This window comes from Thunnus thynnus, chromosome 18 (assembly GCF_963924715.1).
Source record: "Thunnus thynnus chromosome 18, fThuThy2.1, whole genome shotgun sequence".
Taxonomy (NCBI): domain Eukaryota; kingdom Metazoa; phylum Chordata; class Actinopteri; order Scombriformes; family Scombridae; genus Thunnus; species Thunnus thynnus.
Genome location: NC_089534.1, coordinates 12341552 through 12367747, shown reverse-complemented (window position 1 = coordinate 12367747; position 26196 = coordinate 12341552). Strand labels below are relative to the sequence as shown.

Sequence of the window (26196 nt, the reverse complement as noted above, 5' to 3'; positions counted from 1 at the left end):
CTGGGGCTTATTTCCTCCTCCTGGTTGGCTTTATTTCCTCTATCATTTCCTGTTTCTCCTTTTTATTATCCTAAAGCCAAGGTGCACAATGTAAGGGATGGCTCCTTTGACTGGGATTCTCAGGGAAAGTATTAGCAAGCGTGGAGAGGAGAGGAGGCTCAGCGGGGAGACGATTAAATTATCTCCTTTGAAGGTGTGCTGGTGCTTTCATGAGACAGAGGCCATTATTAATATGCAGTGACACATGCATACATCCAAAATGATCCTGGACGCTTCGTCATGGATCATAAAATTCCCCAAGGTGCCTTTCGCTCATTGCATACTGAGAGCCGCCACCGCATCTCTTATGAATCATAGCGGCTCCACCAGGATATATGGCAGGAGGGCAGGAGAGACAGAAAAGGGGGAAAATGGCTCTTGTGTTTTATTAGATTGCCCAGACAAAATTATATTAGTTTTGAGCAGTTTGACTCCATGGCAGGCCGCTGTGGCGCTCCGTCCACGGGTGACAGGAAGGCCAATGAACAGATTGTAGGGTTTGCATGGCTTGCAAGAAGGTTAAATGGGTCACGTAAGCTGCTGTCAGTCTGGGACTTGGTGATCTCATCTTTTGATTTGCTGCTGACATTTCAAGTTGAACTTTTGTCTCAAGCCCTGTGCACTAAAATGGACCGTATACAGTATATTGCTTCAGACTGGTATTTGACAGTATAGCATGCTGTTCTCTAGATATTCTAATTAGCTAAATGTAGCTGGGTTCAATCAGTTATATGGGATGATTTCCTTGTCACAGTGTGACAGCGAGATAATATTCATCTGTGAGCACCAACAAGCAGAATCTCATCTCTCAGTCTCCAACTACTCCATAGAAGCACCTGGATCTCCCTTACAATGCAATGTTCCCTTTATTCTTCTGATGTTTAACTCCATTGAATAAGGTACGCCCACAGCATGCTCATTATACAACTGGATGGAGGCGTCAACAACGTCTGCCAGAGGTTACACATATCCATGGAACAAATGGGCATTGACTGTGTAATTGGAATTTCTACCCTTTTATTCCCTTACTTTGCCTTACCCTGGTAGATAGCCCAAATGAGCTGTCATCCATGATTGATTTTCACATTTCAGGGATGCCTACTTTGACTAAGCACTGACTATTAGAGAAGCTCTGTCATGCCTGTGGCATGGAGTGGGCCGTTAAGTTCAGAGCCGGGAACAGTTTGGCTTGGGCGCGCTAAAGCTTTACGTGTAATGGACATGCAGATAGGCATATATTTAGTTCTGTGAATGGTGATGGACTGTGATGCATGTTGCAATAAAGGCCTTTATGAGCTGCAAACTGAGCTGATTGTAAAATACTCCGTTAATGTTAAGATGAAAGCGTTGCATGGTTCACAGTTGCACGGCTAGTTTTGAGATGTCTTTACATGGTTGCACTTTATGTCTTTGTAAGTCACAGCTTGTTACTGTATGTGATGACGCACTTCACTTTGAGAAAGTGTGTAATTTACTGGCAACAAAGTTAGAAAGCATCACATTGTGAAGTAAAGTTGTAATTTCGTAAATGCCATTTGAAAGTCTAATTAATCTGGTTTAGCTTCACCTCAGTTTCACTGAATGCTTCGCAATTATTTTAGCTGCATCCAGGAGCTACTATCAGTCATTTGCTTGGCTCAGTTGCATGTTCAGTCTAAAAATTTAAAAAAAAATGTATTATGCTTATGGCATTGTGGGGCACATGCTTTTTTTGGGAAAACAGAAGTTCACTTTGCAGGGTAGAAAGGCCTTCTGGGGTAACTGATGGCTGAGCCCAGCATCACTAATGCAAAATGATTGTTGTCTGTCATGAGAGGCTGGGCAGTGGGTAAAATATCTGGGACGAGTGATGGTCCAGTCTTAGTCAAATTTCCATGGCTGCTTTTTATCTCAGTCCTCCACTGCATGCCAGAGATCCTGCGTGCTAATCCCAAATGAGTCAATTTAACGCCAAGATGGTTGGAGCTAATCAAGAATTATGTGTTTATTTATTGATAAATTGGTTCATTCTCGGGGCATTTTCTCTCATCTCTCTGTAGACCAATTCAAAAGAAGGCTTGACCAAGTGTGGCAGATAATAAAGCCATCTTATTCACATGAATCAAATATGGTGAAATTTAAGTACTTCACTGGACATCTGATAGTTCAGTTCATGCAAATCTAGTTGAGTGAAAGCCATCCTCTAATTATTATGCATTATCACTTCCTCATATGCTCCATCCGTCCAAACCAGTAAACTATTCTGAGGACAAATCAGTAAAATTGGAGGATTAATAAATCTGTCTTGCCATCTGATGTCACCAGTGGTTACCTACAGTATATACTTTGACTAAAACTACATAACACTCTTCTCCTTTGACCCTTTAGGCATTATGAGTGGACATTGATTTACTTCCTCTGTGTTTTCTGGATGGATGATCAGGGCAAATGCACTTATCTCACTTACACTGTGAAATGGAGTGTATCCAAAAATGTGATTCTGTATGGCAGATTCACACATGCCCACACATTAATGCATGCGCACTTGCACAGGTATGCATGTGCAGACACAGATTTAGAGCAACAGGGTGACATGGCACAATCAGACACAGTTTACTGCGTGTGAAATGAACAAAACGGTCACATGCTCCTCCCCTGCAGTGGGTGTATGGTGTTTTAGTTTGCTCGGGGCTAACATGTTCTTCTATGTGCTGCAAACAGAGGAGATTTTGTTCCTTTTATGTAAGATCACACTTTTCTCTCTAGATAAACAGAGCATGTGATGGGTATGTATTAGATGAGTTGTTTTGGATGCATGAGAAGCATGTACAATGATAGGATAGACTACTGGTTCCCAACATGAGGAACTCGCTAAATCTGAGGAGTTGTAGGATAATTAAAAGGATGTGAAAGCAGAGAAAACATTTGGTTTATTTTATCAAATTTTCTTGTGATCTTTCCTTTTTCTTTTTGTGCACTTCTCGGCACAAAAAGTGTTAAAATAAAACAATATGTGAAGGAGAAATCATTCTTTGGTTGAACTAATCACAACCTGTAGATGAGGGGTTGCACATACAGTAGACATAGATTAGGGCCACAAGCCAAAATAGTTGGAAACCATTGGGAGAAAATGTCGTTGACGATAATCATCAAATTCATACACTGTCTGCTGTTAGTAATAATGATAGAAAGTTCTGGAAATGATGACTGGTAGATAATGGCTGATAATGACGCCAAATCTCCACAAAAAAATATGTTAGAAAACAGAAGTACAAAAGTACAAAACCCGATAAAGCTTTTAATGTGGACATATCAGGCTTTTTGTGATTTTCTGTTATTTTCTGTTATTTTCATACTGTTATGATGTTTTACCATGTTTGTGTTAAACATGGTAAAAGTTCCATATCTTGAGGTGAACATATGTAAAAATGCTGCCTGAAAGTCAGAAGTCCACGTTTTATCCTGCTCTGGACGCTCTGTTTGCAACATTATCTCTACGTCCTCCTTGTGATGTTGCAGATTGTTCGCGCATACCCACTTAAGGTCGTCTGTTCCGTAGACTTTGTTGTTAAGGTTGTTTTTTATGGCTTGTTTACATTGCATATTGTGGATCACATTTGTGCTAGAAAATGTATGTATGTATTTGAGAAGTTTCCATTTCTAGCAAAGAATGAGAAAAAGAAGTGAAATCTGACAACTACTATTTGTTTACGCAGTGTCTGCAATCGCTGGAAGTCAGCTGAGAGGCAGCTTAGAGCCAATCAGAACAGAGTGGGCTCATCAGGAGGGCGGCCTTAAAGAGACAGGAGCTAAAACAACCTGTTTCAGACAGAGGCTGACCTTAGGGGCAGCCTAAAGGGTCAGTATAAGATAAATAAGGAGGGTTTTTTAACTTTAAATCATGCAAATATATTCTAGTGGAGCCCCAGGATATAAATATAGACCTGGAACCTTCCCCTGTAATAAAGGTCTAGCCTTTGATTCATGTGTTTCAGGATGAACTGCCCTAATGCAGAGCCAGGCACACATATACACTTTATGTACTGTAGTGAACACCATGTGCCATGTCAAATACACGTATCTATACTGTATATATGCATGCAGTAAAACCCACAGACAAGTGTCCTATGTGTTTGTGTGTGTGTGTGGATATGTAGAGCCTGCAGTACAGTACATGACCTTTAACCCGAAGAGATGTCAAATATTCATATCTTTGGTGCTTCAGGCTACTTGCTTCCTGAAGCCCTGTAGGTGCCTGTCATGCCCTCCGGGGCAAGGTCTTGTATTATGAATGCAAGAGTGGAGGTCACGGGCGACGAATCAGAATGCAGTTTTGCCAGCGGGGACCCTGAGGGTCTGCTTTAATGATGACTCAGTGATAGTTGGAGGCCACAAGACAAAATCGAATCCTGTTTTTAAAGACAAGTGGAGTTCTCCGAGATGGTGCAGAGATTAGTGGGTGAAAGAATTTAAAAAATTGTCTTGCACAATCTGGATGACAAAGGATTTTACCACAGACAATACTAATCTCTTTTGTATCTGTATTGTGATTTAAAATGAGATCATCTCATTTATGCCACAGATCTAATGCCAAATCTGTTATTATGTTGGTAGCTCAGGAGAAAGGCACATCATTTTTGCCACCTTTACTTAGAAAAAAACAAAACAAAACAGAAAATAACAGATTTATAATCGTAAATCAAAGCCTGTAATTTGGCACTCAGGTAATACAGCATTCTCTTGTTCCTTTTTCAATGATTTAGATGGTCCATAAGTTCTTTGCCAAAGATAAAATGCAATTGCTTAAAGGTATGAATCATTCCATGGGCGTGATCTTATGCCCGTGTGAGGCTTGCTGTCATTTGTAATACAAAAAGTAGTAGACTTGCCATGTACATTGAAGGGACTATTTTACACTCATCTAATTTTTCACCGGTAATACCCCTGTACTTCTTTTTGCCTCTACTCCTGATATTTAGATTTATGTGACAAATAAAGAACACAAAAAGCAATTTAAATCAGAGCAGAGAAAACGTACTGTAGGAGAGGCTTTCAGCATGGTAATGCCAAAAGGAAACTGTGGTCAGGCGGGTCAGCATCCTATAAAGGTTAATACAGAATTCTAAATTGCTTAATGTAAATGTAAATTGTAGATGTTGGATATCAAATCAGATTTTTCTTCAATTATGCTTGCCTTGTACACTCACTCATCATTAACATGGTTTTCACCTGCTGCAATCCATCGTCGACACAAATCCCCGGTGAACACCTTACACTTTCTGTCACAGCTGCCAGAAATAAAATAGCTGGATGAGTGATTGCTCGGCTCAGTCTCTTTCTCTTCCTTTTGTTCCTGGACTGATGTTGCTAAAGCTCTGCTTGGTGTTTGGCGGCTGCTCAGTTGGGGAACTGAGGGTCTTGGCCTGCGAGGAGACATTATAGGTTGGTCCGTACTGACAGGTATCTATAGATACCATTGACTTTAAATTAAAGCGGTGTGTGAGGTGATTAATCATAAGAGTGTACTCAGGACAGAGCTACAGTGTGATGCATGGGCCTCCCTAACCGGGCTTCACGACAGTGCACTGCGATCAGAGCTAAATTACCCCAGCGACCTGCACTCCTTCTCCTCTTCCCTGCTGTCCTCCCTTTCTGCACACTGCCAAACCCTCCCATTTTACACTCCATGGAGCAACACTGTTTTTTATTACCTTACTACACCCCTCACAAAACCACTTCCAAAATGTTGCAGTTTTTCCTCTGCAGTGTGTTAGACCTAGAAGTGCAGTATATGTCAGGGTGGAAGTTTATTACTCCGTTCAAGTCAGGTACAACGCCCCCCCCCCTCCCGCCACACCAGCACGTCGGTGTATACTGAACATTTTCCTCCATGTTTAGATAGAAAGGGACGTCAGTGTTGGTGACACAGGGCTCATTCAAGCCTTGGATACTGTTGCTATGCTTGTGCATGTAGCTTTTACCCCAGTTAAGTGGAGGTTACGAATCGCCCTCTATGAGGGCCACTGATGAGTGTGATTGAAGTACCACACTGATGGTTTTTGCACATTTATCAAACCAAATCACACATACTTAACATTACCCCTGTCAGCTTTTAACCTATGACACGCTGTACCATAACATAGCAGAAGTTAGTAAGTTTTAGTTGTTTTTTTGTTGGCAAAGTCTGTACATTATTGTCATGTGGTAAATGTGAGCAGGGACTGCTTTGATAAATATCCTTGTTTGTGTGTTCAAGGGCATCTGAGATTTGAATTCAAGAAACTTCCAATTTCAAATTATCCTTCTCACAACAACCTGTAACAACTTCTGTACTTAAGTACAATTTTGAGATATTTGTACTTGAGTACTTTCATTTTCTGCTACTTTATGCTATTACTGATACTACATTTCAGAGGGAAAATATTGTACTTTCTACTTTTTACTTCATTTGATTGCAGGTCACTTTGCAGGTTACATACAAATCACATAATCAACAAATGAAAAACAATGCATTATTATGGATTAAAATATCGAGCAGTGCACAAAGCACCTTGACCAGCTAATACATTAAAATGCCTCTTACACATTAATGCATCAACAGTAGTATTCCAATAACATACTATAGTTTATATACTGTATAATATAACTATCTGAGAGAGGCCATTCTTTTTGTTTTTCATACTTTACTATTTTGATGATTATACTTTTGTACTGTTACTTAAGTAGGCTTGTGAATGCTGGACTTCTACCTGTAGCAGAGTATTGTATTGTGTATTGTGATATTACTACAGTATTTTTACTGAAGCAAAGGATCTAAGTACCTCTTCCACCGTTGTTTTATCCAAACGGGCCATGAGAGTGCAAGAAAGTCTTGAGTAACTGGTTGAATATAACCTTTAAGAGGAAGAAAAAAAATAATTACAGTTAAAATAGACGAGCTATGTGGAAAGGGTTCAAAAGTCGCATTTATTTTTGATGGTCAGTAGCTAAGATCAAGGTCTTAACAGTTTATCAGCATGACACAGACAACACAGGGGTTCTACATTTCTCTCTCTCTCTCTCTCTCTCTCTCTCTCTCTCTCTTTCTCTGTCTCTCTCTCTCTCTTCATTTTCCTCCCTCCTCTCCCTCAAATTTTTTTATACAAGACAGGGTTACACTGCTCAATTTCATGGTCTAATGAGCCTCTCATCGCATGAGGTATCATACTGGCACACAACATGTCAAGTTAGTTATGGGGAGGTAGAAAAAAAACAACTTTATTTCAATTAGTTTCTTGCACTAACTGGTGTGGAAGACTGCCTGCTCCAAACAGCTACCTGAGAAAAAGGAGCGTCGAAGCTACACTCAGAAAACGATGCTTTTTTGTGCTGCAAACTGGAATAGAAACTGAACCCCAACATCAACTGATAATATCATAACATGACTTTCAGATGTCAGAGCTGGAAACCTGTTTTGACATTAGAGTGAGGATGAGGGAGAAGAAGTCTGACTCCTTTTCTTGACAGTTCACAACTACAGCTGTGAAATATAGTATTTCTATCTACTCGCAGGAGAATGAAAAGAAAACGACAAAAGGAGCATCCACCTGGCTTCAGCAGACATCCTCACTTTGAAGAGCAGCGAGGAGGCTCCTGTTGCGGTGTCGTTCTCACATGTACGCACGCATGCAAACTCTCACTGCAAGCAAAAACACACACTAGGAGAAATGATGAAATGATTCATAATCAGAACTGGTGAACTGAAGAAAAGGCTAATGAGCCTATGCACTGCTGTAATGCACCAGCACCATCTTGACCATTTTTCAGCACACTCGGCTGTACAGTAGCAGCGCTCTTGAAAAATGATCCGTTGTATCCCCGGAACATGTGACTGGTTCCTAATATGCTTGCCTGCTTCCATTTACTGCATCTTGAGAACAACATTAGTGCAGCTCCCTAAATCCTGACGTCAAGGGTATGCTGGAAGAACTATGGGCTCCTTTGTTCCCTGCTCCTCCAGTATCTTTGTGTCAGATGCGATGAACCGAGAGCATAGGGGCATAACCACAACACTACACACTTCTGTCGTTTCCTTTGCTGGAGTAGAGAGGTTTCTCATTTTGGATTTACTTGTGGTTTGCTAACAACTCGTGCGCATTACTGGCAACCACTGAGAAACTTCCCATTTGGAATTTTAAGTGCAGCTCAAATGGATTTTTTTTTTTTTTCCTTTTCAGAAGTAGAAAGTTTCTCCAATCGCTATGAAAGCACAATGAGGACGGAGGAAGAGGCCATACATGAGAGGCCTACTTTGGTTTTCTCCTGAATGGTAACTCATATTGTGAAGTGGAGGGAGAATGAAGTTCAGGTCTGCCTTGAATGGGTAAAGCCGTGTGTGCAATACAAACTAAAACAGGCAGGCACTGTTCACATGAAAGGAAAAAAAATCTTATTTCTCATGTCTATAAAAATGTTATTGCTTCTATTGAGTACAGTACCCCGAAGCACAGGCTAGACACCCACAAAGAAATGGACAAAATGTCCCTATAAAGGCCTTGCTCTGTGCTGCAGATTGTGTGACCTTTCTGCTGATTTAGCATGTCCTTGTGGACAGTGTGCTTTGCTCCAAGACAGAGACATACATCGCCTGAGTGGGACGTTCATGTGCTCTCCAACCCATTCATTCAACGAGAAGAAATTACATTTTCCAATTGTCTGCAGCAAGATGATGGAAGTACATTGGGGGCAAAAGGATGTGTGGAGAAACACAATCAGCACAGAGTAGAGGCCACAAACATGGCATCAGAGTGAATGTCATAGAAGTAACATTTTTAAAGCACAATAAGAGACTTTTGACCTTTGTGCTTTGTTTTTCCGGGTTCAGCTGCCTTTTCGAGGAGCTTGATCCCGGCTGTTTGTTTGTCTTATGCGTTAAGTTTCACATTTTCCTGGAAGCACAACACAGCTGAATTAATTACGCCTTTAATTGGGCGATATACGAGTATACTAAGTTAAAAATATCTTAAATGTGCACATCTCTGCAGGGACAATATGTCCTCCTAGGAACATTATGTTGTAAACAAAGAAAAAAGAATCATTTAGATTAAAAAAAGAACATAATTCCCCCTTATTGGCTATATCTGGGAGCGCAAGAATTCCAAAAGCGTATTTGTTGTTGTTCAGCATTTAAAACAAGTAAACGTCCCACCTTTGGGGATCACTCGCTAATGCTTTTGGGAATTGCTTCATCATTTTGTCATCCCATCATTGTCTGTTTGCCCCTTTTATTCATTTTTTAAAAAAATCTGTACTCATGATACAACTGTGCTCTGATTAAACCACAGCTTGATTACAAATGACGATCCAATTTATCGGCTTAAAAGTGATTTTAGAGCCATCACAAAAAACTTAATTAAGCACATTCACACAAAATAACGGAGGATGTATAATCAAGCGAAAATCAGAAACAGCTGTCAGACGATCACAATCCACCTGGGTTTATTGGCAAGTTCACCAAGGACAAAGAGAGTGAAGGGCCACCTAATGCCACGTTAATTTGCTGAAACAGTAATACAAGGCGTCCTGCCTATGAAAGCAACAGAGGTGCAATTAATATAACATGGAATAAATGACCTAGGAAGACTTCATGGAGAGCGGAAGCTGTCATCCACTCTACTGCTCGTAAGTCAGACTCATACAACCTGTGTAATTGCCACATATAATTGCCACATTTCAAGGTTGTAATTATATTTCTATAGCAGTAATTATACAGTCCCACCTTTAGTATGCACGTTCAAATGCACTGATACACTGTGCACATACATGTTCATGTGCACACATGCACATATACATACTGTAAACACTAACTTGCTTTATGCATTCAACACTTTGAGAACATGCAATCTGAACAAACACACACACATACACATGACAAACACGGGGTAAAATCGTGCACACTCTTAAGCAAAATTTTGGTGTTAACTCTGTATGTTTTGTTGCTGTAATTTTTCTGGAAAATACTATAAATCTCTTTTCTGCATCACTGTTCTCTCTGTTGCTTCTGGTGTTTTAGCTCATGTATCGATGCTCTGATGCATTAATGAATAGTGATTTTAAGATAATTAACTAAAGGAGAACTTTCCTTTGGTTACTTCTTTTTGTGTGTAATAGAAGAGAAGTTGGAGTTTGATGTATGTCTTACTTATATGAGGCTGTTACATCTGTCATAAAAGGCAAAGTGTGCACTACAGCTGATGTAATTAATGCTTTATGGGCTACATGTGGACCAAAAGAATGATTTAACAGCAGACTGCAACCAGCTTCAGTGATGGGTGTGGTTGAGTGTGGTCAGAAGTGTGTTTTCTTGCATAATACAGTGATGTCACAGTGTACTGACAGCACACAGTTGAGTACACCTGTACATCACTGTAGCAAGGTGAGAAGGTAAAAAGGTTAAGATTTTCAGGAAGTGTTAAACTGTTCACTGATTGGCTTAAATGTGGGACGATGTAGAGTCGTTTGCGGCACGCGCCGTCCTTGATACTCAACTGATGTCACTGCAATCACAGCACTTCTGTCTCGGGAAAATTATAGTGTGATGAGACACCTGTCAGCGATGACACAAAATGATGATGATTATTAACTGTCTGAAATCTCAATTTTCTGCTCACTATAGAGTAAACTGTTGAGTATCTATTGTATAGGGAGTAGTGAACGAGGGAGGGAATTCAGACATGACCCTAGTGCGTGTATGTAATCATGTAGACTTTGGTTGTATCTGATCATTACACTGTGTGAACGGCTGAACTGTGCTCTACAGTTCATTCCTGTGAAGAATATTGCCTTTAGTTGAAAGATAATATCTTTTTCTGAAAAGTGGTGTAAATAGTGGAAATTCTGACTTTTTCTTAACAGCAAAATATAGTTCCATGCTAAGAGGACACATACTATGGGCATAGTTTGCATTCTGCTCATTATTTAATATTACTAGTTAAGTATAGTAGTTAAAAAGATGACTGTAAAGAAAGCTTGGTCCCCCTCTTTCAGTATTCCTGCCCTGTATCTTATTTGTGAGGCAGCTATCTTGTTCTATTAAGTAAGAATGGGTTACCAACCACACAAAGTGGGTAACTCGCCCTCAGGGGCCTTGGCAGCCCCAAGTTTGCTGTGTGGCAATTACTTTGTTGTAATTTGATTTAGAGCTGCAATGATTAGTCAATTAATTGATTAGTTGAGCAACAGAATATTAATTGGCGACTATTATGACAGTGATATTAGTCTTTTTTTAAGCAAAAATGCAGATAATTTGCTGGTTTCAGCTTCTCAAATGTGATGATTTAATGGTTTTTTTTGGTCATAAATGATAGTAAACCGATATTTTTGGGTTTTGAACTGTTGGTCAGAAAAAAAAACAAGACATCTGAAGATCACTTTTGATTCTATGAAATTATTACAGTCTTTCTTTTTTTAACTATTTTCTGACATTTTATAGACCATACAATTAAACACTTAATCGGGGAAATCTACAGATTAATCAATGTTAAAAATGATCGTTAGTTGCAGCCCTAATTTGATTAATTGCAAATCTGTTTGGTAACATGCACCACTGAAGCAAAACTAAAAACTGAAATGTTGAGAGCCCTCAGTTGGCTCCCAAAAAGGAGTTAAATCATTCAATCAAATTATCACAAGCCAACTGAAATACAGCACACATGGGGGCAGGGTAGTATTTGAATGTAGGCAATACTGGTTGGTTTCTGGGCAAAATCAGTTAGCAGATGTGCTAATTTGCTATTTTGTGCCCTGGGGGCCTGTAGCAGATTAATCTGGACCTGCTTTAATTTGTACCAGAGTTCAATCTTGGAGAGCAGTGGTGAAGAAGTTCACATCATGAAGGTAATGGTATATATATATATATATCCTAATATCACATTACTATAGTGTTAGCAGCTACGCTAAAAGCCAACCAACTGTTCAAATATTCTTGTACACTGTTTTGTCAGTTCTGTTGATTGTAAAGACTGTTTGCTTGACCTTCACTGTCAGACTGCTTTTTAATCAAGAGATCAATCAGCTATTACTGATTAATTTTAGTGTGTGTGTGTGTGTGTGTGTAGCGCAGTGAGAGCTGCCTCTGTTGCATGACATCACATCATCCCTGCTGCACTCAAATGTGTTGCAGTGGAAGTGATTTCCTTTGCATCAGTTGTAACGTGTCTTCATCTCGCTACGATGCATGCAGCTTACCTCAGAGGTGAAATGATCTACAGGATGAGAGATCACTAACTCCCTCTGAATAAACCTGCCAATCTCAGAGGATGCAGGATACTGGGCTTCAGAGTCTTGCTCTCTCTTTGTGTCCAGTCAACTCACTCACTTCAGTCGCAGCTTTGATTCTTCTCTTTCACTGTTTCCTTCCCCTGATTACTGTCCCGGTCGCTCTTTCTTACTCCAGTCTCATTGTCGCCTCCTCTATTTGTCTCATCTTATCTCCCCCATCCTTTTCCTGCTTTAACCGTTTCCCCTATCCTTCTCATTCTCCGCGCCTTCCCTCCCTTGCTCTTTATCTTAACCCCTCCATCTCCCTCTCTGCCCTGTTCTCATCAGACACATACAGCGAGCGATGCGCAAACAACATCCCTCACATCTCCAATGAGTACCTAGTTATCATCTTGTCCCCACAGCGGCTTTCTGTCTGGCTCCGTCTCAGCTTGGATTCCGTCACTAATGGGACCGCATCATTTTTGACAGCTGCAATTCCTCAGCGCTGACAAACAGAGATGTGGTGCTAGCTCTGCGAATACAGCTCAGAGGGATTGTAGACTAATGCCTCAGTCTGATTTACACATTTACAAAGGCCCTTTTAAAAACATAATTTCTCTTTGACACAGACGGGCTCGAATTGTATATAGAAATGCCGCACGGCCTGTAAAGACAGCACAACTTTATAGAGCTCACTTGCCCACATTTTACGCACATCCCCTTCATATCGCCTCATCTCAGTTTCTTCTGAAATGTCCTTTTTTTTTTTTTTTTTTTTTTTTTTTTTACTGAAAGTAATGTCAGCCACAATCTCAGTGTCAGTGAGCACAATGCATGAAATATTTATGAGATTTGAGAATGCAGTGACAACAGACAGTAACTTGTCAGCGTGCTATTCTAGGTTCAGACGTCTTAGAAGTTCGTATATGGTTCCTCGGGCTCCACAGATCTGCAGAAGAGAAGCTAAGTGAAACTTCATGAAAGCTTCAACAATAGCACATGTTAGTGTTTGCCTGCCTTCGATCTCTCAGCCAGCTAATCGTTTCCACTGGGTCCTGCAGGGCAACAACAAAGAGTCCAGAATTTGTATGCCAATCTGTTATTTCTTTTGATTGCGTCCTTAACTAAATGTACTTGTTTTTGCAAGCGCTGCTTTCATCTCTCTCAAAAGGGGCACTTAACAGCTGACTTGCTTGTGACCCTGGACAGGCTTTGAAAGCAGACGCACACCACAGATTGCAATATCAAATGATCCGTGCAAACAACTGTCTCTGTTGTTTTTTTTTAAATTCTTGTTTGTTATTAGGCAATTTAATTATGTTGAGGAAGAAGCCACCGTATGTCATTTATTCAAAGGACGGGTTCTCATCTTTTCAAGTTAAAACAATCCTCAGATGCTCACATGTTTATTTAAAGAGTTACTGGATGCTTTCATCATTCCTTCTGTCCATAAAGGCCATGAAGAGATCCCCTTCTAATGAAATTTTAATGTAAGCGATGAGGGACAAAATCCAGTCCTCGTTCTGTGTGAAAATGCATTTTAATATTAGGCTTCAGCGGTCTGAGTTAGCCAAATCAAGTGATTATTTTCCAAAGTTACAATCTTTTCAGTACAATATTCCCTCTTTATGTTTCCCCCAGACTGTGATTTGTTGCTGAGCCGCTGCAGAGGCATGATAACAAAAGGAGGGCGACTGTAAGACTGTAACTGTAACTTTGGGAAATACCCACTTAATTTGACTGTCTGAGACCTCATATTAGCTTCAGCTGAACTTGGAGCTAGGATGGGATTTCTTCAAGGCCAGTATGGAGAGCAGAAATGTTTACAGACACCACGGTGGAGTAGACACTGAAAAAGTGTGCACTCCCTCTTAAATGGGAAATATAATGCTTTTTGTGATTTTCTGTTCTGTTATAATGTCAGATGTCTATGTTAAACATGGTCAAAGTTCCAAAACTTGAGGTGAATGCATGTAAAATGCTTCCTGTAAGACAAAAGCCCAAGCGTCAGCCTGCTCTGAACAGTCTGTTTGCAAAGTTACCTCTACTTAGTTCTCGTGATGACACCAGATTGTTCGTGCATGCCCACAAATGGTAGTCCATTCCGTAGTCTTTGCTGCTAAAGTTGTTCACGTTGGCCATTTACGTATTTTGGATCGGATTCAGGCATGTATGAATGTATTTGAGAAGATTCCATTTGAAGTAAAGAATGAGAAAAAATTGTGAAATGCACTACTACGGTTTGTTTACGTAGCCTCCAGAACAGGCGGAAGTCAGTGAAGGAGCAGCTTCCAGATGCTGGCCAATCAACACAGAGTGGGCTCATTGGGAGGGGGGCTTTAAAAAGACAGGACCTTAAACAGCCTGTTTCAGATAGAGGCTGAACTGAGGGGGTATAAAGGGCCAGTACAAGATAAATAAGGATAAATAAATTGTGCAGAGATTTACCAGTAGAGCCCCAGACTATAAATATAGCCCTGGAAATGTGCGTGATACATCCCCTTTAAAAAATACTCATACCAACTTGTAGTTAGTGTAAAGTGTAAAATATTTTGTTGTTTTTTTTGACTTTTTAAAAAGGGATTTCTTTTCTGAAAGGTCAAAGCACTACATAGCACCTGCTCACAGAAAATTCTGCATCAAGGTTGAACTGGCTAAAATGGTAGCACCAGTCAGAGAGAACATTTTAATTTCCTATTGGTTGGCATTAGGGAAGCTCATGCAGTGAACTGAGGAGAGCTGTGTGTTGAAGCTTATCGTGTTTGAAGAGAGGCAGGTACACTGATCTGTGTTAATAACGTGGTGGTAAGAGCCGCTCAGCCAGCCAGCGGTTATGGCCTGCCAGCGTATTACCAGTGACATCACAGATCAGACTCCATTTGGCTCCGCTCGGTCTGCTCTCATTAGAGACGACATCCTACAGGAGACCCTGCTGGTCATACACACACTGCCCTTTAAAGTATGGTCAAAGAGCAACTGTAAGAGCCTTACAGACAATACTTTAAAGCTGGCGGTAATAATGAACGTCAGGTAATGTATATCAAGCTTCCATTTCATATTTTTATAATCTTCAATGACATCAAAACCAAGGGAAGCACACTTGTGAACAAAGGAAAGATAAAATATTCCATGCTATGTGTTTTCAGTTTATGTCAGCTGCACAGTTCAGAGAGATGACTCTCATTAGACTCATTGTTTTCATTAGTTTCATTGAACGTTCAGTGATTTTTAGACTCAGTATGTTCCGGTGGTGGCATGTTTCAACTTCAGTCATAGGATCTAGAGGCTCATTGGTGATCTTATTTTAATCAGGATTTGCAGAAATACTTTAATTTATAGCCAGCCGAAAGTCTCTCAGAGCTTCTTGGAGCATGAACAGAGCCAAAGCGTTAAATATTTCAATAAACAAGTAGATTTTAAATATTTCATGAGCGGAACGATTGATATGAACTGAAACTACTCTATGAAACATTAAACGCCCTCTGTCCATCTGAACTATACAGATATACTGGCTTTCTATGAGCATGTCTTGTGCCACGGCCTCTTTAGCTGCATTTAAGCCAGAACACTGGAGAAATACATGCAACGCTGTCATGATTGTATGTGCATTCATACATCATAGGAGGAGGGAAATTAACTGAATAGGAATCTGTTCTCTCTCCTAGGCGTTCTCCTTTCTTATCTCACCCTGAAACTCCCCCACTACTCCTTTCTCACCCAACACTGCTCTCTCTCACTGGGGTGAATACAGAAGAATAACATTGCGTAGGATTTCAAAGGGTGAAAAAAAAAAAAAAAATCACATTCAAGAGTGTGGGTGCCAAGTGAAAAATAAACCTAATTTCTCTGCAGGGTTAGGGAGTAGTAGGAGAGGGGTTTATCTCATGTCCTACCACATCTATGCCCTTCCGCAGAGACGCAGCTCTGCAAAATTTGGCTCGCTGAATATACTGCAGCACTGATCCACTCTGATAAAACACTGTACTCTTCACCAGTGTACAAATCCCAAACTTAATTACTATGAGCTGAAATAAAAATGAACTCTATTATGAAGATATTGCCACATATTTGTCTTTTTTTGTATCTAATTAAATTCATGTGTGTCGTTTGCCAAGATTTCCCAACTTTATTTTCTTTATGTAATAAAATTTTACTACAATTTTACTACAATCATCCAAAATTAAGAAATGAAGATATATTGGATCTTCAGTGATGCCACAACTGCTTCCTTTGGCTTTTGTTTCAGCAGAAACACAAAGTATATTTTGGGTATTAAATAAATTAACTGAGTTACAGTGAGCACTGTACTATTTTAGCTAAAAATTGGCTCAAGAAATATAATCAAGAACAACCGTATAATGCCCGGCATTTATTCACCGGTAGATATTCATTCTGTAAAGTATAACTCAAGACAAAGTGAATCATAGCCTGAAAGAATACTCCGGTGATTCGGTATTGCACTTCCATAAAGTTGACTTGTGGGAGACATTAAAACAAGAGTGGGCGAAATTAAAGCAGCAGAGACATCCTGACTTTCAGTCCCATAATGCAACTCAGTAGTGTCTTTTGTTAGACACTCCCTGCCTCGTAAACTTCCATGTCTATCAAATTTAATGCCCCAGTTTGTAACACAGGCTCTCTGTTATAATTTATGTTCTCCAAACTAGAAAATTTTCTTTGACATTTAAAATCGGTGGACACCTTTAAACTTACCTCTGATTATGTTAGCAGAACACAAAATTGGTACATAAACTTCACAGTAAATGACAAAGGACAAAAGATTCATGGAATATCAATATTTTATTATCATACACTCATGTGTAAAGTATTACATCGCAATCAAAATATACTGCAGTAATCATCTATCCAATGTAATTCCAGCATTTGTAGAGCCTGTTGATCCTGAGAATGTCGATGTCAGAGAGGCCCTCCCTCTGGCCGATGGGAACAGAGGAGTCAGGGATGGGAATTATAGTTTCTGATCCGAATTTCCCAAAAGCAGTTCTACAGATGGTAATGAGAGAAAGAATCATGTCAGGAATAGTAGGAATTTGATCTTAGAATAAATCAAATTCAGGATAAACTTGTTTGTCTAACGTTTTTGTTCTACTTTACCTTCCGTAGTGCATCACAGAGGAGTAATCATATGGAGTGTTGAGATGATCAGAGTCCTTCTTTTTGAAGTTGAAGACAAAATCTGCTGACAAAAAAAAAAAGAAATGAATAGCTAACAGACTGATGGAATAAATCAGAATCCGCCAATCATAAATGATGCTGTGAGGTTCTTACATTCGTTGACGTTTTCCCAGTTGATTCTGATATATCTGTCGCGGTCGGGCCGAGTGTGTTCATGGTAGAAACCCAGCGCGTGCAGTATCTCGTGCTGTATGATGCCACGGCGTATGCAGCCAAACCTCTGCAGTGACAACACCTGCTTCACTCCAGTACGACCCAGTAAAGAGGAACACCTTTGTGTGGAGAGAGAGAAGCAGAGACAGATATAATTAACATGCAATATGCAACTTGAAATGTCATAAATTGATATTTTCATTTTAATAAACTAATATAATGTGTATTATCAGAGACCCTCTGTGTACATGCTTAAATAATTGGCTTTCTGTTGTTAGGCACGTATTTTTTACTGTTAGCAGAGTTGTGGTTGTCAACTGCAGATTCATCATGCTAACAACTAGCTAAAAACATCAAGAAATTAAAGAATTGTGAAGCTTAAGTTGCAGTTTACTGTTCTTTTGCTCCATTTTTGCTCCTAAAACTCTTGTTATAAGCTGTATGGATGAAGGTTTACTAAGCTGGTTGCTGTTTCAAGAGTGTTGGCGTAGCATTTCATCCAACTGAGGGGAAGAGGGCAGGATTTAAAGACAAAACACTTCCTGCCTTAGTTAAAAACAACAAGATGCATGTTGCAGCTTTAACTTGCTTGAAGCACTAGATAAGTATTTTAAATTTATCAAGGCAATCCAGGAAAAATCATGAAAACTGTCATTCACAGGAGAGAATGACACCCTAACTTTTAAGATCCACATGGCCTAAAGATAGCTAACCTGACACGCCAGATGGTTTGTTGTTAAAGGAGCATATAGGTCCTATGCACATTTACAGGTCTACATTTTGAACCTGGGCCTGTACTGGAATATCTTTGCATGATTTACAGTTCAAATAACTTCTTATTAATCTTATACTGGCTCTTTATGCAGCCTCTGTCTGAAACAACATTTTAACTCCTGTCTCTTTAAGACACCCCTTCCCTATGAACCCAATCTGTTCTGATTGACCAGCTTCCAGAAGTATACTGTATAGTATACTTGTGTACTTTTCCCCTTCACATGCAGGGCACTTTACTTATTGACTCACCCATATCTCGGTTCAATGCTTAAGTACGCCCTCTGAGTCGCACGTGGAATGAAGCGAATGCAGGTCTTTGATTCAAAGCCTTTCATGGCACGTAAAATCTCATTTTTCTCAGTGTTATCTACAGTTGTGGATAAAAGTACTTCATTAGTAATGTCATTTATTGAGCATGTTAACATGTAGAATCCAGCATTCCATTAAAGTGTCACCTTAAAAATTAAAACCCACCATATTTTTTGCTCAGAAGGAAAGGGATCTCCACATTACGGTTCGCAGACTTTGGCCACAGACAGCTATTTGCTTTTTTAAGGCACTTCACAGCATTCCTTGTTCTTGGAACCAGCACATCCCCTTCCAGCAGGAAATCAGAAGATCCTAATAGAATAAAACATTTTCATTTGAGTGACTAAAAAATGCTATTAAGTTAGGCAAGGAATCACATATATATATATTAGAAATGTGTTCTAACATGGCCTCTCTCAATAAGAATTGAGAGAAACATATGTTCCCTCGCCGTCCTTGTAATATCATCAGTGAATACTCACCATTGTTCATCCTCAGAATAGTTGTGGTAATGTCCTCTGTGGCAGACGTATCTACAGAAATCTCTGTTGAATAGGAGAAAAGCATACACCATTCAAGCCTGTTTTCACAATGACACACAGCGTGTTACCTTATAAATTTTGTCTGTTAGACAAGGTTGCAAATAGATGCCTGAGCTTTGGTCACTTACCGGTATCAGCCTCATGATCCTGTAAAGAAAATGGGGGAAAAAACCCATTAATTCCTCTTAAAGTACTTTAACTCAGTCTAAGTCAATGTCTTGAAGGCAATATAGAAGCCAATGGTATGGGAAATGGGTCATTACAGTACATACAGTGTGTACAAACTGATCCCCACTATATTTATTGAGAAAGTTCTTACATTGCCAGGGTGAGCATTACAGAGGCCGATAAGCAGCAGCAAAAGAAGAGGAATCGTTGCTCTGAAGTCCATTATTGTGGCTTTTGGAGACTTTTCTTGTCTCATGGATGCTGAAGCCCACTCAGGGCCGAGTTTATATGCAGGCTGTCAAGGTGTGTCTGTGTGTAGAGATTAGTGGTGGAGGTTCGATGGGCTCTGTCTTAGACACACAGCTGATGGGAGTGCCCTGCCCACCCTGGCTCCACTGTTGCCACACAGGGATAATCTCATTCTGGAGGGATTACAGTGACCACAGGCTGCTGTCAGCTTGCTTAGCATCAGATTTCAGATGGCCTTTTTAAGCAGTAGGGGGTCTGCGCATGAGATCTGGATCTGTCCCAAAGTTTTATTCCAAAAATAACAAATACACCATTTGAAAGAAACAATGCTATGTTCTCATTAAATATTTGCAGGCACTGAGATGAAGTAGTAGCTTTTAAAGCCTTCTTAAATAAAGTAGCAACATAAAAGATCACTGTATGGAACAATGAATAGGGAATGTTTATTTCCCCAAACTGATACTGTGCATACGGTAATATTTAAGAATAAAACTAGGAACAGTGATACTATTGGGAATAGAAGTAACAGTGACAGAAATATGTACTTTATTTGTCCAAAAAATGCACTATAAATCATATAACAATCCTCAATAATATAAAATGTGAAAAAGAATGTACTTCCACACTAGCAGCTCTGTGAGGCTGTATTTTGAGCTTAATGCTAACATCAACATGCTAACATGTTTACAATGACAATGCTGGTATTTAGCAGGTATAATGTTCACCACCAAGTTTTTTTTACATGAATATCCTCTACAGTAGTTTTCATACTGTGAACATAACTTATATTAATTGCAAGATGTTTCAAATAGTGAGAAATAAACTTTATTTTAAGGTAAAAAAAAATGTAAAAACTTGTTTGTCAAGGGATCTGCTGCAGCACTATGAACATCTCTTTGGTTTGGTGCTGCTATCTTTGACTCCCCACACTGCTGAGTTTTTCTTTTGGCTAGAAAATTTGATTTTAGTAAGCATAAGAACATCTTATTTCTTCATTGGCGTCAGAGCACTTTTACTTTTTGTATTTCCGAGTAGGACCACTTAAGAGCTCGATCTCTAACAACTCCAGCACCACTGATACCATCAGTGTGTCCCATAACAGAAACTTAATTTCCTATTAAACCAAATGGCCAGTGTGGCCTTTATGACCCTTTTTAGTTTACACTGGGTGTAAACTATTGTTGTGTGGCTCCATTTTAAATGTGTTGTTTCAAATAATAATAATGGCTCAATTAGTGTGTGGCTGTAAAGTTCTGTATTCATTACTGAAGCGCTGCTGCTGCAGCAGTGATGATCTCAGCGGTAAAGATCGGGTCTTGGCTGCCAGACTGTGATGAATAAAAAAAAAAAAAAAAAAAAAACAGTCTCCTAAAAGCTCTAGATCCCGAAATGGGTTGTTTAGAGAGATGGGTATTCAGATTTATTGGACCCCTCGCTAATAAATCATCAGCTTCTAGCCCAATGTTTACAGGAGAAGAGGGATGCTGTCTGGGTTCACAGCACCATAAACTGTTTTAGGATCTGATTTCACATGTCAAGGCCGGCAGCTTCAAACTGAGATTCCATCATAGCAACCTTTATATGATGTGATCCTCCGCTGTACATCACAATAATGTCACATTTATCATCAGGGAGCAAACATTGCATCCTGTGTGTGTGTGTGTGTTTGTCGTAGAAAGAGATAGACTGCAGGTGTGTATGTGTTAACTCCCTTTATTGCAAGCCCAATAAGACCCTATGGATTTGTAAAATTTTGCCATGTTTGCATCATGCATTTTGCACATGCATGGGTTTATGTATTTTGTGTGTGTGTGTGTGTGTGTGTGTGTGTGTGTGTGTGTGTGTGTGTGAGCCTATGTGTTGCCTGTAGGTCTGTGCCTGCCCAATTCGGGTGATCCGCGTGGGTGCGCAGGTAATCCAATTTGTGTTTTAGAGTCACAGCACAGCACGAGTAATGCTCAATGATGTATGACCCATCCATTCGGTTGAGCTTTATTCCTAATGCCTCTCCAACTGCAGGAGAAGTAGATCTTTTTCAATTGGATGTCAGTCTAGTTCTACACACGAAAAAAAAAGATTTTTTATTTCTCTCCAAACATCTGCATTTTGTTAAGCAGAAAGGTGGCTTCAGAAAACCGTCAGGGTTGTCATAGTAAAAATAAAGTGCAGGAGGACTTTCAGAGTTCTACAATTAGGTCTATTCCTCCATTTTTTTTCCTTTTATCTTCCTACCATACTTCTCTTTATTACAACTATCATCTCACTCATCTCTACCATGTTTCAAAATCAGCAGGATTACACACAGATTTTCCTAATTCTGACCCTCCGATTTAAAGAGTTAAGCCAGCATAGCTGTGCAGCCATAAATCTACTGCTGTACATATGTCATTCATGATGGGAACAGCAGGAAGAGGACTTATGGTATGATGATAATACTGTTTGAAATTCATTATTAATTCATAATTACTGACCATATAAGTATGATTTTTTTAGGCTATAAAAGTATAAGGATTATGTTGTAAATGCAAAAGAATAACACAAAAACTTAATTGTGGCATAGAAGAAAATAAATGATGATATATGCAGTACAGTACAGTATTTACAGTACTGATACACTTTCTCATTCAAGGGAACGGGAAGGTGTGCCCAAACTTTTGACTGGTACTGTACGGTATTAGATTAGAATTAAAGCAACTGCTTGACAGATAATTAATTTGCATCATTATAAACTAAATTTCTTTTGGTTTTGGGTTTTTGATCGGACCAAAAAAAAACATTTGTCGACATAATATTGAGAGATTAGAGTTGGACATTTTAAACAAAATGATGAGTTGGGGGAAAAAATGGCAGATCAATTGATAATGAAAGTTGCTGGATTATATAAGATGTTAATAATTTTAATTTCATCATGATTTTTATGGTATTTTGTGGTGGATTCGGATGGTGGGTGAAGGTGGAGCAGAAGGGAAGTTTTGGCACATTGTTCCCAAAAACTAAACAACAATGATGGCTTACCCTATTAGCCCTCCACTGTGCTACAGTACATCTCCGTCTTTCTCTCTGACAACTCGTGGGCAGCCAAGGACAACAGTCAATGAGCAATATCAATTTACATAATGGACTATTAAACAATGTGCTTAACATTTAGAATCACTGCACTGGTGTTCAGTGGGAGTGTGTGCCAGGAAGTCCGCTGCCATGATAAGCACCCTGTAAAAATGAAACACATTAGCTTGCTCTGCTGCCTCTTACTCACTCTAGCTTCTTCTCCTCCTACAGTTGGTTGTCTGACCTGACACAGATGCCCTACTTACTCGCCTTTTGTTCTACATATGACTGCATGTCAAAATAACAATTAACTGTTTTGTACACCGCATTCACGTCAAGCCTCCCCTGTGATCCAACTCATTACGTGTTTTTACAAGCGGGTCTTCAAATAAGACAGCTATATCTTCTGTTATTTTTGTATTTTTTTTTGATGGCTCACAGAAATAGATTTATTTATTGTTCTCAAACAAAATCAAGCTTTGTAGACTTTCTAAAAGTAGCTCTCTGTCTGTCTCCGTCTGTCTGTGTTCTCCATACTGGAGTCAATCTGAGACAGCAAACATCATGTTCGTCCTAATTGACAATCAGACAAACAGGAACAAATATATTGAATATGAACACCATCTTAATTGGTGTGAATTACCAATTACAACTTGCATGACTACTATTACTTGTAAGAGCCATGTGCATACAGTAAATTAAATCAGGTGTATTATTGTAGTAATGCAATCGATTAAACCAGAGTCCATTCAGGGAATGATTGTGTTTGATGGATGAGGTGTCACCTGCTTTATGAGGTGGATTTGAAAATGATACTATAAAAGGTCTTTGTGCTGACAGAAGTAGCAGTGAGGGTAAAAGGAGAGGTTGTAAATGGGAGAGCAGAAATCTGTCTGGACAAAAGGGTCCAAAATTCCACACGTCATACTTCAATGCATTATCTTTAATGGTGACCACTGGCCAGGTATACTGCAACAGTTACAATATAGTATATGCTTTGCTCAAGGGGACATCAAAAACTGAAGGAGGGAGAAGTGTGACTCATTCACTTCGCCCACCCACGTTTCCCCAGCCCGTCTAGAACTGATGATGTTAAAAAAAAAAAAAAAGTAGTTGCAAGAACCATCTCTCTACCTCCAGGCTACAGCTACTGATATTCTTTAATCATTTCAGTGTAGATAATACGATTACGATAAACTCTGAAACAGTCTCAAAATGATCCAGAATTTTAAAAATATATTCCTCTTAACCCTTGTTTAAAGAGACACTTGTCTTTCTTCCATAGATGTGGCAGCTTTGGGTTTTGGTCATTTTTACTGCATGTCTGATGTCCTGTAGACATCGGCACTGTTGATTATAATATATAATACATATATACTCAGTATGTAATATACTAAAAAAATCTACTTTCTTTTTTATAACCCTAAAGTTGATGTGTTTAAGTGTGGAAATTTGCTTGATTTCCTGTCAAATCATGTAGAAATTATATATATATACTGTATGAATTGTCTTTTAGTATCCATTACATTTTAATTCTGCAGTAATAGTGCACATCTGTAATCAGCTGCATTCATTTTAGAGTAAACTGCCACGGTAAACTTCCTGAGGTTAATCATTTGTGATTGTAAATAACCCACTGATATGATAATATAAGTGTTAAGTGCAAACCTGTAAGCTTGCAATGAGTTATTTGTGTGAACATATGTAGTATTTAACTGTTTGTTTGGCACATGTGGCTTCTGTTTACACCTCGGTCACACCCAGGCTAATGGGTGGTGCAGTATAAACGCACTTTGAGGTGGTCATTGTCAGCGCACAGCTTATTGTATCAAATTACAAGGTGCAAGGGTCTTCTGTGTCTAGCCAGGTACATAAAAATAGAGTTTTAAAATTACCATCTGGTTTAATTTGTGACATTTTTATTTAACTACTTTAGGAATGGCATGTGTCACTGAGCAAAGTACTGGAAGTGGGGATACATGGGCACAGTGTGAAAGGCATTTTTTGAATAAAAGAGCAGCAGGTCTGTTCTAATATCATCACTGTGTTACACTTTATATACACCGTACACTTTAATGGAGTGATTCTTCCTGTCATTAGTTGTAATTGCTATGATTTTATTATTGTAAATTATTGTTTTTATGTTGGTGTGAATTTGTGAAATACTAAATATGTAACAAAACACCATGTAAACTCATCACATTCCTGAAACCCATTTACAGTGTTTGAAATGTCCAATCAAATGTTCTTTTTTCAAACTCAAAATACACAGATGTCTGAAATGGAAGAATAATCTTTTTGTTTTTGTTTTTTTTAAATATCATAATATATAACGCATATTGTCTTCTTCCTTCTCTTTAATGTTCTCCTCCACCTCTTTAACCTCCTTAAATGATACAGTTGGTGCTTATGAACTAACTTACTTAAGTTTTTCACCTAAAAGTAGAAAATCCCCCAATGAGGCTTTAGGCGGTGCTATTTTCTATCTTCATCATGTCGCTGAGCTGTATTTAAAATCACATGGAACAAGCACCCTTCAGTTAACAAGAGTCAGTGCAAAAAATCTAATTCATTAAATCTCAAAAACTCTCAAATCCAAATTAATTTGCACAAGACTGTAACAGTTTATGTTTTGTGATATTACAGTACATGCCTAGTCAATTGGTTTTTGGTGAAGTGCTGCAGTGGAGCTAACTAGAACTAAAGAGGCATTTCCCAGGTCTGTGCTACTGATATAGGAAGACCTGTAGCCCTCGTTTCCAAGAGCATAGCTCAGTGAGAGATCTCTAAAACCCATTTCCTGCTTGGCTTAGAATAATGAGGTGTTAGAGCCTGCTGGCAGGGCTTAGCTGCACACCTCCCCAATGGAAAAGTTATGGAAGGTATACAGTCACTAACACACACACACATGCATGCACACACGCACACACACACACTCAAAGACATGGACATATGCCCCCTGGTGTTATGGATAGCTGCATATTGCAAAGCCAGCCAGCAGGCAGCACTGTCAGCCAGCCTGCTCTGTGGGCATTGATAGGACAATCAGTTCACTCTGGAGTCACCACAGCCAATCATCAGACAGCTTCTTGGCGGGCAGCACCCAATCTTCAGAGGGTTGCCAGATACTCTATCCTCAGTGAGCTGCTGCTGGCTCACCACTAGCCAACCATAAAGAAAGCCGCTGCCTTGCGTCAGCCAATCGTGTGAGTGTTGGCCAGAGTTAGGCCTATCGACAGAGAACTGCTGCCTGGTTACAGCCAATCTGGGCTTTATCCTTCCCTACAGATGTCCGATTAGTGTTGTTTAGGGAAATCAAACTGCCACAACAGGCCCACTATGCCAATGTGGCACCATGAATGGAGAGACTGGTAGAATGGGATAGGAAAAAGCCACAAAGACTTACTTAACTGTAACACTGTGATACTCTGGCTGTTACACTGTGATACTCTGTGTGTGACTGTATTATTTATTTATTTTTTTGACTGTTTAGCATTGT

General features: G+C 39.4%; 2 protein-coding genes across 5 annotated transcripts in view; one reads left to right on the top strand and one right to left on the bottom strand.

Moving 5' to 3' along the window:
- LOC137169221 (MAM domain-containing glycosylphosphatidylinositol anchor protein 2-like) overlaps positions 1-26196 on the top strand; it is a 182580-nt gene that overhangs the window by 21739 nt on the left and 134645 nt on the right. The window lies entirely within an intron of this gene.
- LOC137169018 (low choriolytic enzyme-like) lies at positions 17040-19830 on the bottom strand. Its single transcript, XM_067571952.1, has 8 exons — positions 19552-19830; positions 19361-19379; positions 19173-19223; positions 18856-19002; positions 18631-18748; positions 17548-17726; positions 17374-17455; positions 17040-17262 (listed from the first exon to the last, which is right to left on the bottom strand). Exons 1-8 carry the CDS (start codon positions 19654-19656, stop codon positions 17121-17123), a joined length of 843 nt encoding a protein of 280 aa, XP_067428053.1. The 5' UTR covers positions 19657-19830; the 3' UTR covers positions 17040-17120.

What these genes read in the sequence shown, in the direction of transcription:
- LOC137169018 (XM_067571952.1), bottom strand. Translation starts at nt 19,656, where the DNA reads ATGAGACAAGAAAAGTCTCCAAAAGCCACAATAATGGACTTCAGAGCA. An exon ending in TATTCTGAGGATGAACAATG is followed by an intron (nt 19,003 to 19,172) that starts GTGAGTATTCAC and finishes TTATTCTATTAG; the next exon opens with GATCTTCTGATTTCCTGCTG. An exon ending in AGCATTGAACCGAGATATGG is followed by an intron (nt 17,727 to 18,630) that starts GTGAGTCAATAA and finishes CTCCACACAAAG; the next exon opens with GTGTTCCTCTTTACTGGGTC.